The sequence below is a fragment of the Notechis scutatus genome, chromosome 6 (genome assembly GCF_049901735.1).
Source record: "Notechis scutatus isolate UNSWTSFEM ecotype Mainland chromosome 6, rNotScu1.2, whole genome shotgun sequence".
Lineage (NCBI taxonomy): Eukaryota > Metazoa > Chordata > Lepidosauria > Squamata > Elapidae > Notechis > Notechis scutatus.
This window is the reverse complement of record NC_142014.1, coordinates 51,339,519-51,356,366: the sequence shown is the minus strand read 5'-3', so window position 1 is coordinate 51,356,366 and position 16,848 is coordinate 51,339,519. Positions and strand designations below refer to the sequence as shown.

At 38.6% G+C, this 16,848-nt stretch overlaps 1 protein-coding gene across 7 annotated transcripts in view; it reads left to right on the top strand.

Moving 5' to 3' along the window:
• Window positions 1-16,848, top strand: part of ZC3H7B (zinc finger CCCH-type containing 7B) — a 60,268-nt gene that overhangs the window by 141 nt on the left and 43,279 nt on the right. For 2 of the 7 annotated variants that reach the window (XM_087968267.1, XM_087968264.1), the window contains exons 1-2: window positions 6-72; window positions 16,248-16,307. In XM_087968267.1, the coding sequence (XP_087824393.1) occupies window positions 17-72; window positions 16,248-16,307 (116 nt within the window). In that variant the 5' untranslated portion in view covers window positions 6-16. Of the gene's footprint in view, window positions 1-5; window positions 73-11,111; window positions 11,340-16,247; window positions 16,308-16,848 lie in introns of those variants that run through there. The other 5 variants (XM_087968269.1, XM_087968265.1, XM_026694799.2 and 2 more) reach the window with 4 other exon arrangements.

The following is a 16,848-nucleotide window of genomic DNA, read 5'->3' as shown; positions in this document are numbered from 1 at the left end:
AAGAGGTCATAATTTTATGTTGCACAATGCAGCTTGCCCACTCGCTCGGCACCGCAGAGTATCCTGGGAATTGTAGTTTGTTTTTTTACATTAAGGTGTATTGGGAGATGTTGGTATTTTTCTTTCATGGAGCAGTTTGTTGCTAGAAGCAGTGAGATAAATGTGTCTAGAAGAGAGTTGGGTTAGCAAAGTAGTTTTTGTCAAAAGTTATCTGTTCTCTGGCTTATCTCCATCTGTGTAATATGTAGAAATGTTACAGCCTGATTTCTATGTCTGCAAATACATTACATTCTTACTGCTTATATGCAATCGTTAAAAATATTCGATGAATTTTGAAACGTGTTGTGAGAAAGTAAGGACATTCGTTGAAATTTCCTAAAGTAAATACTTTAAATTACGGATTATATTTAATGGAGTGTGAAAAATAAGAACAGTTTGGGATTGAAGTAAAGCGTTTGTGTTAGTTAATAGAATGTTTAAAGAATGGTTGAGCAGTGAGCAAGGAAAAAGAATATGCAATGGAAAAATGATTAGAGACAAACGTGTGTACAATATCTTCTGGGTGCAGACAATAATGTGCTCTTAGCGGTGAACCAAAATTATTTGCAGTAAAGGTTTGAACAGTGAGGAATATGGTTGTGAAAAACTGCATTGAAGAATAAAGTAGTTTTATGTTTGACAGGGAAAATAGAGTGATGAATAATACAAGCTATACATAAATGATATAAAACTAGAGGAAGTAAAATGAATTTGCTTATCTCGATGCACAGAATTAGAAAGCAATGGATAGAACGTGGTCTAGTTCAAGGAATGAAACAGAAATGTCTGTATAAGATTTTTCTGCCCATTTGTTCTATGAGAGTTGGGTATGAAAGGAGAAATGAAGTTGAATACAATAGTTTTCTTTGCCCAACCATGGCTTCTTGTGTTCTATTTCTTTTACTCTTTTATTCATTTAGGAAGGCAACTGTTTAATTCGTTGGTCAGTCACTGCAATAAATATATATCTATCTAGAATACAATACCAAACAATTACTTTATTATATAGTTAACAATAGGTAATGAATAAATATAGGTTGAATATAAAAGTGTGGCCAGTTAAAAAAAAAAAGTACTGGAAGGTGGAAGAGTACTGGAAAAGTGAATAGACTGAGAAGAGCAAGAAAGTTGCCAGTGTATAATCGAGCTGTCCAATCCCATTTGGGCTTCCAAGTAAGGAGAATCAGAGCTGGTCAATATTTTTATGAGTGACCAATGGTAAATACCAGACCTGTAGTTTGTACTGAAAAAGTAAAACAAAAACAAAAACAGACTGAGTTAGGTGAGGACATAAACGTTTCATATATATGTCAGGAGAGATACAAAGACAGCTTCATAAATTCAACCAGGAACTGTATATAGTTTCAAGCCATTGTAAAATGCCATTTTCTACCTGTCATCCCTTGCTCGTTAGTCTGCATTATCTGCCTAAAAATCCTACTGAAATGCATCACTCAGTTTGGAGATGCATCTATTACAATTGTTCTGAAAGACAACTATATAGAGTGGGGTTTGTGAGATTCTACAAAACAAAATTATGAGTGTGTTCATATTATTTGCCAAGTATCCTTGAACATATATTGTGTTCTGTTGGATTATTGATATCCAAGTGCAGCATCATTGTCATTTAGCGCTATAATATATGAGCTGCATGGCAGCATTATGGTTCAATAGTTAAAAACAGTGAGCTTGTCAGCTGGTAACCTGGCAGCCCAGGTTGGAAACCCCAGCACTGCACAACAGGGTAAGCTTCCATAACCTGCCCCACCAGCTCCTGCCAACCTAGAAGTTCGGAAGCATGCAAAGGTTACGGTATTCCGTGGGAAGGTTACAGTATTCCGTGTACCTCAGCATATAGTTATGATGACCACAAGGCCATGGCAGGATCTTTGGACAACACTGGCTCCCTTGGCTAAGAAACAGAGACGAGCTCTATCTTCTACAGTCAGACTCAACTGGACAGGAGAAAGTTACCTTTATATGAGTTGCAGAAATCCAAATAAGCATTAGACAACTGAAAATACTTTTCTGTATCTCTTTGCTATTTTCTCATTTTCATTACATCAGCCAGTCTATACATTCATCTTGGAATATCTCACTGAACTATTTTATCAGAAAATGTGTCCTCATCCATTTTACATTTCAAAATTGTGAAGATTTCATCCAGTTCTCTGTCCAGCTAAAGATAAGAAAAACTTTTGTGAATTAGTCGCATCTTAATAACATAAAATATAACTTGTATTATTCAAAATTCTTAGCCACACATTTCTTAATTGAAAAAAAAATAAAACGCTGTTGTATATGGACAGAATTGGAACAGCTTGCCTTCAGAAGTTGTGGGTGTTCCATCATTGCGGGCTTTTTAGAAGAGGCTGGATTCCTGATTGAGCAGGGGGTTGGACTAGAAAACCTCCTTTCCAGCTGTTATTCTGTTAATTATTAAATCCTGTCATATAACACCCATATTTTAGCTTAGATAAATTTAATGGGTTCTGTCGTCCTATAGAAAATTTCTTAATGCTTTATTGCTTAAAATAATAATTCTAACATGGAAAATTGTGTTAAATAAATGTATAAATCTTATGCTAATGTTATTTTGTCCCATAAATTCCACATAATTTTAATAATTATTTAACTCCATTTTTATTTGAGAAGGAAAGTAGAATACATTTACCTCCATAAAAATGTTTCCTTGAATAATTACTTAATTTTATTAAAATAACAGCAATAATAGCAATATAACAGTATTAATATTATAATTGTCTAAAAAAATTCAACAAGTAAAATCCCACATTTTATAAATGTTCATGATGCGTTGCTGGTCCCACTGCAGGGATGGGGAGTCAGCTGGCAGCCCACGCCCGGACCGACTGCCCGGACGGGCTTCTCTCGCAGATGCAATGATGACAAAGACACAAAGGCATGTCCTTGGGGGAGAGGAAGCCCCGAGCAAACTTTGCTCCTCTCTTTTATTGTGCAAGTTTAGGTGGGGTTTAGGGTGTATGAGGAAACATTCCTTTTGGGTACATTTGACCATATAAGGCTATGTATTTGCATAGTTGACCATATAAGGTAACTGACCATATAAGGCATACTGACCATATAAGGTAATACCTATGTTGACCAATCATAGCTTTACACATGTTGTTGGTTGTTTTGTTACCTGGCTGACTATGTTGACCAATCATAGCTTTACACGTTGTTGTTAGTTGTTTTGTTACCTGGCTGACTATGTTGACCAATCATAGCTTTACACGTTACCTGGCAGGTATGGTATCATTGGATCATTGGGTGATATCGCAACATCTCCTCTGTTTTTATTTTATTTTAAGGGCTATATACTCACCATCCTCACTATTATGTCCAGTCTAGGTCCTCCGACTCATCCTGTCATAGGTTCATGAGAATTCGTGGTTCCCCTTTAGCAGCATCTTTGGTGAACTCGTTATCAGAGTTATCGAATCCGAGGAGAATTGTAAGAGGGCCTTTTTCTCTATTAGCGCATTAATTTGTTTTTGTTTTGAGTTTAAATCCGAATCAATTTGGCCAAATTTTCTTTTAAGGATTTCTAAGAATTTACCTATCACACATGGTCCAATGGTACATACCAATAAGAGAAGGATAAGTGGACCAGCTATAGCAGATAACAATGTTGTTAACCATGGGGAAAGGTTAAATAGTCCTTGATACCAGGTATGTTGTGAAGCTCGTTCCCTTTCTCTTTCCTTTAATCTGGTGTCTAGTTCTTTCATGGAGTCTAGGACAACTCCTGAGCTATCAGCATAGAAACAACACTCTTCTTTAAGAGCAGCACATAGTCCCCCTTGTTTTAAAAACAAGAGGTCTAGGCCTCTGCGGTTTTGCAAGACCACCTCAGATAAAGAGGTAAGAGAAGTTTGCAAGGCAAGAATGGATTTTTCGACCCTTCTAAGATCTTCATCTATGGTGGCACTTAACTGTGTTATGCTTTTATCATTTACAACCAAAGCTGATATGCCTGTTGCTGCACCTGTAGCACCTAAACCTAGCAGCACAGATAAGGTAAGAGCTGTGACAACTTCTCGCTTAGCTCGTAGGTGGTATTGTTGAGGTTCTAAAATGGAAACAAAATCTTCAGAATCATATACATCAATTTTTGGCAACAGCTGGACCTGAATACAGAATGATTTTTTTGCTAATAATACATCTCCGTGGACACATGCAGTTAAACCTGTAGAGCAAGCCCAAACAGAGTTATTTCCAGGAATAAAAAATTGGCCTTGGAGGCGTTTTGTGATATTGCCACCAGATGTGGTGAATACCTGGTTGTAACCTCCAATTGAAAGGCCGGTTCTTTCTTTGGGTAGATAAAGTTCACATTTGTGTCTGTGGGTGGCATTAAGGCAGTATTGTGAATAATTAGTAGGTATGTGGCCAAGACAGCAACCTTGACCAGTGATGGCCGTGATAGTGAGAGAGCTATTCCTCCATCGGCAATTATTATCAGAAGTAGAATTGGAAATAGGTTGGGAAGAGCCGATGGCTTCATAAAAGGGGGGTTTGAAGACAAGCAAAGCCAACAGTGCTGAGAAATGGAGGAATCTTGAGAGTGATTCAATAATGCGTGAGCAGAAGCAATGAGGGATACCAGTGGGTTCTGGGCATTTGTTAGGGGTTTCAAAAATCCAGATTGGATTTGGTTAGCATTGGGTCCTATAGATAGGGATGGGGAAACATGAACATGGCGTTGTATATAGAAGACATTCCCATAATGATATCCAGGCCACCTGGCATAAATGCGACCTCCCACTTTGCCCCAGTGTCCCAAATGTTACTGCTTTCCTTCGGCCGTAAAGGAGACAGTCACTGGATTACATTTGGACCATTTGTTTTTGTCTGCCGTACATCGTATATCCTGGGTGGTTCTGGTAAGTGTGATGAGATCATTGTTCAAAGGAGGTGTCCAAGAGATGTAACCAGTTGAAACACAGGACCAGGATTTACAATAGTAATCAGAAATTCCTCCACAGGTGTAAATATGTTCTGCATCAGCAATATGTCCTGGGCATACATACAGGTAATGGTATTTAACAACACTGTGGCTAGGGGTAGGGGCATCAGTGAGACGAGAGTAGGCAATCTTACCTAGAATCATTTCAGCAAAATCAAAATGTAATTTAGGAAAATAGGAAAAAATCATAGTGTAGTTAGTTGTGGAGCTGAGTATTTGTCCATAAGCGTCCTTGATTGTCCATGTAATGTTGTAGGGGCGATGAGCGTTGTCATGAGATGATGAAAGTATGACTTCAGGAAGGAAGCAGCAGCAAAGAAGCAAGAGGATCTTCATCCTGGTCAGTGGAGGCGCCTTTTGGAGAGGAAGTGGAGAGCGAGGGGTCACGGTGGTAGGGACGAACACACCTGGCAGGGATCCAGAGTACTGCTCAGGAGTTGGACAGCGGCGTAGCCTCGTCCCCAGGTGATCAGCTCAGCAGGTCCCTTCCACGCAGGATCAGGCAATTGCCTATAATAAACAAGTGGTCTCGAAGCGGGAACAGGTGGTTTAGTAAAATGTCGAGATGCAGCAGACAGGGGAGGGGTGCCAGTGAGATTGAGGAAGTTAAGTGTATACAGACAAACATTCAAAACATTTTGTAATGCCGGGAGGCTAGGGGGGCCTCTAAGGCCTTTTGACCCCATGTATCGTTGTAATGCCAATTTTAAGGTTTGATTACCTCTTTCCACGATAGCTTGCGCTTGGCTGTTGAATGGAATCCCAAACTTATGGATAATGGACCAATGATGGCAAAATTCAGAGAATTGAGAGCTGATATAGGCTGGTCCATTATCTGTTTTTAGAATTTTTGGCGATCCCAGCACTACGAAGGTCCGAATACAATGATTAATAACATGCTTTGACGCCTCTCCCCTTTGAGGGGTGGCCATAATAAACCCTGAATAGGTGTCAACAGACACATGAAGGTATTTCCAGGGTGCAAAAGGCTGAAATTGCGTGACATCCATTTGCCAGGTGTCACAAGCATCAGTCCCTCTAGGGTTGATACCTTGGGGGTAGTTCTTTGCTTGAAGACTACATGTGGGACATTGTTGTATAATTGCTGTCGCTTCTGCCAAAGAAATGCCAAATTGTTTTACCAGAGCCTTTTTGTTTTGATGAAAGTAACTATGACTTTCCCCTGCAGTTAGAGGGGAAGGTTGGGGTGACTTAACAGTGATAGGAAGTAATTTACAGCAGCATCAGCTACCTGGTTTCCTTCTGAAAGGAAACCCGGAAGCTGCTGGTGACTGCGTATGTGGGCCACGAATAGGGGGTGCGCTCTGGATTGAATGAGTGTTTGCAGTTGAAGTAACAGTGTCATTAATGATGGTTGTAGAGAAGGAGACAGATATGCTTCAAAAATATGCAAAACCAATTGGGAGACATATAAACTATCCGTTATGATATTGATTGGTTGAGTGGGAAATGACTCTAAGGCTAAGTTGAAGGCAGCCAATTCAGCTTGCTGTGCTGATGATTGTGGCTTAGTCAATTGTTTGTGCCAGGTAGTTTGATCGAACCAGACACAAGCACCATGAGTTTTAGAGCCATCAGTAAAAACTGTGATGGCTTGAATTAGTGGAAAAGCAACTACTGGAGAGGAAAAGGTAATAGGTACCGTTTTTAATTAGCTGTAAACGGGGTCAGAAGGGAGATGGCAAGAGATGGGACCAATCCAATTCTCCAGAGCGTCCTGCAATACATCTGACGCCTGAAAAAGGGGGTCCCATTGAGAGAGTTTGAAAGGAATGTGTATAGCTTGAAGATCATGACCGAGCAAAGCCTTGGCTCGGTGACGTCCCTTGATACAAAGCAGAGCGAGCTGAAGTGAACCAGAGTGGGTTGAGAAGGTAAAGACAGAGAGTTTTACTCAGAAAAGCGATGGGCTGGTATGGCCCCTCCCTTTCTCTAGTATTTTGGTGAAATCAATCTATGTTCTCTGGAAAGGCCAGCCCACTAGGGGTCGCCCTCCCATTTCTTTTTTCCTTGCTGCTTTCTTAGAGTTTACTTTTCAAACATCCAGAATTCCCTCATTGCATTCACAGACACACACATCCTTCTCAATTTGCACACACATCTTTCCTCTTCCAACTCATCTTTCTCTTTTCCTCAGGTTTCCAATCCTATTCTCTTCTATTTCTAGCAAGGGAATTGATGCCATTACCAGCTCTATTTCCCTGTAGCTTTCCAGATTGTCACATCAATCCCTTCAGCTAACTCCAGAGGCCTCTTCAAAGCCTCTTTCCTTCCTCCAAACAACACATCCACAAACCATCTCTCTACTTCCTTCTTCCACCTTTATCATCAAATCTACATGCAACAAACAATCTTAGCTTCCCACTCCTGTCTTCTCAAGTACACCAGAAATTGTGGAAAAGCAGAACAATAGGGTAGCAAGACATTATTTACATAGTGTTAACACATGGTAGAGTTTTAGCAAAAGATTCCATTAATCAATAATGAGTTTTGTGTTAAGTTGAGACATAAGATCACGGTCCCACAGGTTAGTATGTAATGGAAGAGCCAAGGGTTGGAGGTAGGCAGTCCCCAATGGCTGGGGCAGTTTCCAAAGGCCAATCGTCCGCCACTCAGCCGTTCGGAGGACACCTACGTCAGAGACCGAAAAGACTTTGTTACAGATTGTGAATTGTAACAGAGATGTTAGGAGCATAGAAGCCATCATTTGCCATTCAGAGAAAAGAATATTATGATTATTAGAAATGTTTTCTAACAAGGCTCTAACATAGGGTGCCTTAAGGCCATATTTGGCAGTGGCAAATTTGAGTTCTTTCATGAGATCCCATTCCATAGGGACATACTGAGGGGCAGGATTTCCCCCTCCTGCCGCTGGGACTTGAAGGATCATGGGGAAGCAAGAAAGATCTTCAGCATTAATCTTCCCATTAGCTAAAGCTTCCTGAAAGGTGTTACGGGCAAGGGGAGGGGTATTAGAGGGGATGGAGTCAGGTTTTGTAAGGGAAGATTTTGAGGCTGAAAGGCTGTAGGGAGGGGAGGGGGAGGAGGGGAAGAAGAGAATGCGAGGAATGTAAGGCAGGATATAAGGTTTTTGTTGAAGGGGAGGAGGGAGTGGGGGAGAAGAGGAGATGGGTGAAATTTCTGCTGGAAGAGGAGAGGGGGAATTAAGGGGGAGGAATGAGAGGAATGTAAGGTTTTGTTGAAGGGGAGGAGGGAGGGGGGAGGGGGGAGCATTTGAAGACAAAGAAGAGGTGGGTGAAATTTCTGCTGAAAGAGCAGGGGGGAATTAGAAGGCAAAGGAGGAGGAGGGAGAGAATCCTGTTGATTCGAAGTTGAATCAGAAGGATAAAAAATGTCGATCGCAGCCATGAGCGCTCTCCAGGTACAGAGAATATGTGGCGCTGCCCGAGGAGGTTGATGGATCCATTTCCCAATTTTCTCCCATGTGGAGCGTTTAAGAGTGCCATCCTCGGAGTAGGCTGGGCAATGTTTTTGAAGATAGAGGAGGAAAGATATTATAGCTTTCCTTGAAAGAGGAAAGACTGTCATGCCATTAGTTCTTTGCAGAGCATTGGCCTTCCTGACTAAAAAATGAAGTTCATCCACATGCTTGGACAGAACTTTGGAAATTGGAGAGCCCATACTTACAAATGCGCTTTACCGTTGCCCGGTGTTGTAGTACAGGAGTCAGGGCAACGCCTCCCTAGAAAAGGGCGCGTTGTGAAGGGGACGTATCGTAGAAGCGATCACGTCGGGTCACCAGTTTGATGCGTTGCTGGTCCCACTGCAGGGATGGGGAGTCAGCTGGCAGCCCACGCCCGGACCGACTGCCCGGACGGGCTTCTCTCGCAGATGCAATGATGACAAAGACACAAAGGCATGTCCTTGGGGAGAGGAAGCCCGAGCAAACTTTGCTCCTCTCTTTTATTGTGCAAGTTTAGGGTGGGGTTTAGGGTGTATGAGGAAACATTCCTTTTGGGTACATTTGACCATATAAGGCTATGTATTTGCATAGTTGACCATATAAGGTAACTGACCATATAAGGCATACTGACCATATAAGGTAATACCTATGTTGACCAATCATAGCTTTACACATGTTGTTGGTTGTTTTGTTACCTGGCTGACTATGTTGACCAATCATAGCTTTACACGTTGTTGTTAGTTGTTTTGTTACCTGGCTGACTATGTTGACCAATCATAGCTTTACACGTTACCTGGCAGGTATGGTATCATTGGATCATTGGGTGATATCGCAACATGTTCATATGTTAGAACTTAAAAGAAATATAACAATCTTACTCCAATGAACTGAATAACCTGATACGTAAATTAACAAATATAAAACTGTTTGGTATATGCATGTACTTTTCAATCATTATTGACATATAATAACAGCTCACAGTAATTACTGTAAGAATATTTTCCAAGCCAATAGTTATGGCAATATCTCCAATAGCAAAAGTAGGAGAGAAAGAACATTCTTGATGAATTCTGCAAGACCTCTGGCTAAAGAGATAATTTCATATGTATTAGCCATTTCAAAAGGAGTGGGTAGCTATATTTTGGTCCAAGTAAAAAAGGAAGAAATCCAAATTTTTAAAATGGCACTGCTCCATATTATTAAAGTTTTCTGAATTCAACAAGTTCACCATTGCAGATTTTAGTTTTTTTTAAATACACAACCGGACTATAAATTGAAAAGTTATCACATCTTGATGCACTTCTGTTACTTATTTTATCTTATGCAAGAGAGATGGCCACAGACCATAATTACACAAAGATGGCCTTTTGAGGAACTTAAGAACATCACACAGACTCAAAAACATTTTGTTTTTCACAATGGCGAACCAGTTCCTATTACGGTACTCACAAGCAGAAAACAGCCATAGTTTTTCTGTCATTGTTCCCCTACAAGTGTATGGAATTATGTTGCTCCTATTTACATAATTTTCAAGATTAATGGCCCTGGATAGATTTGACCTCCATAAAGTTATCCATTCCTCTTTTAAAGCTATCCAAATTAGTAGCCACATCACTATATTTTTTGTAATTAATTCCACAGGTTAATTATATGGTAAGTGAAGAACTGCTTCTTTTATTTACACAAAGCCTCCTTTCAATTACTGGGTATCTTAGTATTTCGAGTAAGGAAAAAAAACTTCCTGTTCATATTCTCTGGGTATGATTTTAAACAATTCATGTCTATTGTCATGAATTTTTCAAGTTAAAGAGTCCTAAGCATCCTGATATTTACTTGAACAGAAAATAGCCAAGCCTTCTAATAATTCAATTATGTTCTGATCTTTCTCACTCTGTTATTCCTTCCAAAGATGGTGACATAAACTGTACTTCAGATGCTGATGTATTATGGATGTTATAATGGCAGCATCTTTGTTTCTTATCCTGCTATTCATCTCTAACATGGAACTTACTTTTTTTTCCTAGTTGCCAGACACTGTGTCTTCAGTAAACTACCCACTTTGACCCCAGGATTTATTCTGATTAGTTCAAACTTCAGTTTTAATTTGGGTCACTTTACACTTAGTTTAAGTCACCTTTCTCCTATAATTGACAGAACATTGTTTTGCAACTTTTTATTGCAAATTGCAGTTTAGATGACAGTATTATAAATTGGTGTCTGTCAGCTTGGGAGGCTCTTGCCTTGAAAAGCTGCATCTGACATAAAAAACATTCTTCCAAATGTATATGCCTGAAAGTAAGTAGCATAGAATTTCAGGCTGGTTTACTGAGAAATCTCACTGAATTAATTAGCTTATTCCATTGATCTGTTTCTCCCCCCCAATATATATCTTCTGGGTTGTTGTTTTTTTGCAAATCCAGCACTACATATTTTCATTTCCTACGTTTTAAGTGTGATATTTCAAAAGTCTGGGAATAAATACAGTAATAGATTTATTAGCTGGGTTGCTGGAGTCAAGTTCAATTTGAAGGAGGCTTTAGAATTTTTTTTTAATACTGTTGTACTCTGTGGGTGGGTGTATCGAGTACCTATGGTGAGGAACAGGTGGTCGTTAGGACCTGGAGGGATCCCAAGGAAGCATTTTGCCTGGCTGGTAAGGCTGTGTTAGGGAGACCTGGAAATGAAAGTAAAAAAGACGAAGAGGCACATGGAGGGAACAGCAGGGGCAGCAGCAGAAGCTGCTCTAGGATCAGAATGCTGCCTTCTGCAATGAAGTAATAGTGACTAATTATTTATAATACCTCTAGTACTACCATACCATTAATCAAGGCAAGTAACCATAGTGAAAATTTCCAAGCAGAAGGGGTGAGTAGGTTAATTTTTTTCTTTGGTAAGGAAATTAAAAAAAAAAGGATGGAGGGAGAAAGATGTGAGAAATGCCCCCTCCAGCAATATTACATAGATTCGCAGAACAGTGACAAACATCGTAATTGCAAATATAGCCAAATCTTCCCCAATCAAAAAGCCTCGGTCTTTCTTTAAAAGCACAGCTGGGAGCAAATTGGTAAAGACGATTTTTCCCGAACGAGATGGGGTAACGGAGAGCTGGCAGGAATTTGGGAGTGAATGGCGGACCCAGTGCCCTTTTGGAGCGATCGGGACTTCCTACTATTTCTACCCGGTTGGGCGAGGGGATTTTTTTTTTTTTTACTAAAAACATTAATTACCTGCAATTTCAGTGAAAGAAAAACTGCCAACGCGTATGAGTGGGTCCTGCTTAAAGATAGCTTTTACTTCTGCAGGATCTGGCAAAGTTACCCGTGTAACAGCATGGAAATGGTTTCCTGTGTAGTGTATAAATCTTTTTCTATATGTCACAAACATCTTTCTCCCGTCGTGGGGCTATTTTAGTTTGGAAATAACCGTGACAGCTTGCTATGAGTTTGAGAAGAGAGTGCCTGTAATAATACTGTGGGTCTTTTCCATTTACTTCCGCCATAGAGATATATCTAATGCCGGTTCGCTTTAACTAAGCGAGGCCGCGGCTTGGAGGCCTTGGATTAATAGGGGTAGGACGGTTTTATTCCAGCGGAATTTGAACTAAAAATCGTGTTTTTTAATGAGGGCAAAGTAAGGACAACGGTTTGAAGAAGCCAAGTAATGTAAAATGAAAAACAGTTACTGTACATATTGTGCTGTAATCTGAATACCAAAGGCTTCCTAATATTTGTTAATATAAACAAACTACAATTCATTCATTAATGTGTGCGTGTTGCATTAATTTATTAGGTTAAGCAAGTTATGTTATGGAAAATGCATAGTAGAATGTCAAATGTGTTTAAATTGCTACTGAGAATGCAGCATTTTATTCTGCATGACTAGGGGAAAGTGAGTGAGTGCCAGGAACAAAATTAGGCATTATAACTTCCAGGTTGGTGGGATATATTATAGTAGTGTATGGCTAGTGTTTGTTTAAGCCTTTGGGATATCTATATTATTCTGTTTTTTGCTCATTTTAAGTAAACTTTGCCTAAATTGTGAAAGTTTGTTATATTTTGTCAAAAATATTTGAATAAAAAAGTTACTACACTACTTTTCACAACTTTTCAAAACAATGCTAACCATCTGTATCATCTTTAATATTATATTGGAGGGGTAGGTGATTTGTGACTTGTAGCTCATATGTGGCTTGCCATTGTTTGTTATTAGGAGTTTAGTAATCTCCAAATTTGAAAAAAAAAGCCTCTAATCTTTCTAATATGCAATTAAGATTCTTAAAATTGCTAAAAAAATGGGAATTAGGCAAACTAATCATCCATCCATATAGTTTTCAGGGTTTTCAACCTGATCTTCCCCTACTTCTGTCTCCATGTGATGTATATGTGCATGCAAAGAGAAAGAATATAAATATAATTTGCAAATATAACTGTTGAATTAATGAACATAGCATACAAACATAGTTATTGTATAGAAATATTTTTCTTAGCCAGTGCTTTTTAAATTTCAGATTGGTAAATTTCAGATTTTAAAAAGTGTAACTGAAAAGTGTAAGTACCTTATAAAAATGGCAAATAGGCCTTTGGTCTAAAAGTCTTACATTAAAGCTTACATTAAAAGAATTCAGGAAAGGTGGAAAAGCAGATAGGGTGTAATAAAGGCAATTATTATACTTTGCATTTAATGTAAGCAGTTAATAACAGTATTAAGCTGAATATAGGTAAGGATATTATGGCAAAATTAGAACATTCTTACATAATAGTTAGAAAATATTAAGGTGAACAGGAAGGGATGGTTCAAATGAGCTTCATCACTGGAGGCTTTAAAGAAGAGATTGGACTGCCATTTGTCAGAAATGAGTCTCCTCTTTGGGGGTGGTGGTGGTGGTTTGGGCTAGATGACCTACAAGGTCCCTTCCCTTCTGTTAATCTGTTAAATGCGCAATTTGGTTCTGTGCTTTGAATTAGCTGCTATATAAGGATTTCAAACCTATACTTAAAACTGAGTAATTGAAACATTCAGACTTTATAGTGCAGCAAAGGCAATTAAGAATAGATTTTCCTATTTTTATAATTTGAAATATCAGAACCTCAGCTGGTAGTTCTGTACTATATTCTGATTTTTCTTCTGAAATTTTTTTTCCTCTTTTTCTGCTCCTTGTCGTACCATAAAAGTTTACTTTTGTTTACTTTGCAAACATCTTACACACCCACACAAATATTTTATTTACAAGGTACCATGTAGAAAGGTACCATTCTGAGTGTCAGGGTTCCAGTTAACACACCCAACAGAATCAAAATTCTAAGGCAAACATGTTCCTCAAAGTATAGATTTATTAGGCATGTCATATTGGCACGTCTGGGGAAAACCCAACTCTGAAGGACTCAAGGTTTTCCCCACCCAAATCAAACCCCAAAGTTCTTTCCCTCAGGTCACACGTCTGTCACATGATCCAACCAGGACACAGACACTATCCTGGCTGGCATTGATCCATGCCTCTCCAACACCTGGTAGAGTGTCCTTGGCTCCCACATGAAAGAATGTTGTTTTGTCTACATATCTCCAGTTATCTCTATCTACCACTTTAGGTTCTCACAGCGGCCTTGCTGTGGTAGCCCTGAAGATGCACCCAAAATGGCTCCAGCTTAAAAATGGTTTCAGGGCTGAGAGTAGGATTTTAAATGTTTTTTAAAAACAACATTGACAATATTTTTCAAGTACATAGTTTTAATTAACGGACTGTATCATTAAAGGCCAGTTGGGAGGCAGCAAAGATATAACTTTTTTAAAATTTGAACAATAGACTGTGCAGGTAGTCCTCGACTTAAGACCACAATTAAGTCCAAAATTTCCATTGCTAAACAAGATGCTTATTGAGTTTTGCCCTATTTCACAATCTTTCTTGCCACAGCTGTTAAGTGAATCACTGCAGTTGTTAGGCTAATAACATGGTTATTAAATTAATCTGGCCCCAGGACACTGCAACCATCATATATACTTTACATACCCAGTTGCCAAGTGTCTGAATTTTGTTCACATGACCATCGGGATATGGCTGCAACAATTGTGTAAAAACCTGTCCTATCACTTTTTTCAGTATCGTAACTTCAAACAGTCACTAAAAGAATATTTGTAAATTGAGATCTAGCAGTAAACTTGTACAATGCACAGGTCTGTTGATTGCTATCAATGTAATGGGCTACTCCAAGGCTCTGTGCTCTTCCAACATCTTCATCAATAATTTGGATGAAGGAATAGATGGAAAACTCATCAAATTTGCAGACAACACCAAATTGGCAGGAATAGCCAACACTCCAGAAGATAGGCTCAAGATTCAGAAGGATCTCAAAAGACTTGTATATTGGGCCCTATCCAACAAAATGTAATTCAGTAATGGGAAAAGTAAGGTTTTACATTTAGACAAGAAAAACCAAGTGCACAGGTATAGTATAGGTGGTACCTGACTCAATAGTAGTAACTGTGAGAGGGATCTTGGAGTCCTAGTGGACAATCACTTAAATATGAGCCAGCAGTGTGCTGCAGCTGCCAAATAAGCCAACACAGGGATAGATAGAATCAAAGTCATGTCAAGTGTTAATCCCACTTTATAATGCCTTGGTAAGGCCACACTTGAAATACGGCATCCAGTTTTGATTGCCACGATGTAAAAAAGATGTTGAGACTCTAGAAAGAGTGCAGAGAAGAACAACAAAGATGATTAGGGGACTAGAGGCTAAAACCTAAAGATGCTGGAATTGGATATGTCTAGTTTAATGAAAAGAAGGACTGGGGGTGACATAATAGCTGTGTTCCAATATCTCAGGGGCTACCACAAAGAAGATAGAGTCAAGCTAGTAACCAAAGTACCTGAAAGCAGGACAAGAAGCTAATGAAGGAGAGAAGCAACCTAGAACAAAGGAAAAATTTCCTGACAGAACAATTAATCAATGGAACAATCTGCCTCCAGAAATTGTGAATGCTCTAATATTGGAAGTTTTAAACAAGAGATTGGACAACCGTTTGTCTGAAATAGTATAGGGTTTTTTGCCTGAGCTGGGGGTTGGACTAGAAGACCTCCAAGGTCCCTTCCAACTCCGTTGTTCTGTTCTATTTGAGGCCTTCTGACAAAGTCCATGGAGAAACCAGATTCACTTAACAACCATGTTACTAAACAATTGCAGTGATTCACTTAACAACTATGACAAGAAAGGCCATTAAGTGAGGCAAAATTATCTTAATAACTGTCTTGCTTAGCAACAGAAATTTGGAGCACAATTGTGGTCATAAGTGGAAGACTACCTGTAGTCTGCTCACCAATAGATTTCATACTTCCTTAATCGTCACTACAATTATTTAAACATTTGTCTTACATGTAAATTTCTCTTAAAGTCATATAGAGTCTTTAGAATAATTCCAAGGATTTCCAGGGTGTTGAGAAAGGTTAAAAGTTATTGAATTTTTTTCTTTCTATTCCTCTGCTCTCCTTAGAAATCTTGTATAAACTTTTGAGAAGCATAATGAAGTAAGCATAATGAAATAAGCTTTCACTTTTTCTGTATTTTTAGGAAGGGAAGTTGTTGGAATTTATTTACTCACAATTTACAGATAATATATTGCTAAGTGCTTACATTTTTTATTTATTTGAGGATGGAAAGAAAATATTAAATATTAACGTATTTGGGAAAGAAATATAATAGTGTTGTGTCCATGTTAAAATTTGAACTGAATAGATTTGTACAACTGTAAAATATTAAAACATTCTTTTTACTATTGTAGTGATGCAATGGAAAGACAAAAAAGAAAAGAAGAGATAGAGAAAGGTCTTCAGTTCATCCAGTAAGTAACCATATTTTGTGGCGGTGTTTCTGTTTTCACTTATTTGTAATATAACATTCTACTTTGCTCAACATATCAGCAAATATCCAAACAAGAATCCAATTACATTATGGTTGCATCAGTGTAAAAATATGGCAGTGCCCAAGAAGTTACTTGTTGGATCTATATGACCTAATTTAAACATATTACCCTTGTGGAATTTGGAACCTAGAAATATTAGACTTCCATCAATGTATTTTAATTAACATACTTCTAAAGGAGAATGTCTGAGACCAAGGAAGAATATTACTTCTTAGATTTTTATTTATCTTTTTCTTTTGTTAATTCAATCTGTAAATTTGAGGTGATATTCTTCTGCTGATTTATTCTATTGATTGACTTTTTAGGAAAGTTATCAAATTGAGAGTTTAAGGCTTATATTTAATTTTTGTTGGCTTCAGCTTTATATGACTATAATTTTCCAGTACAGAGGAGTTGAACTTTGTCATACAAACTTTCCTATACATGTGGGCCATGGATACTAGCCACAAATTTTCCTTCT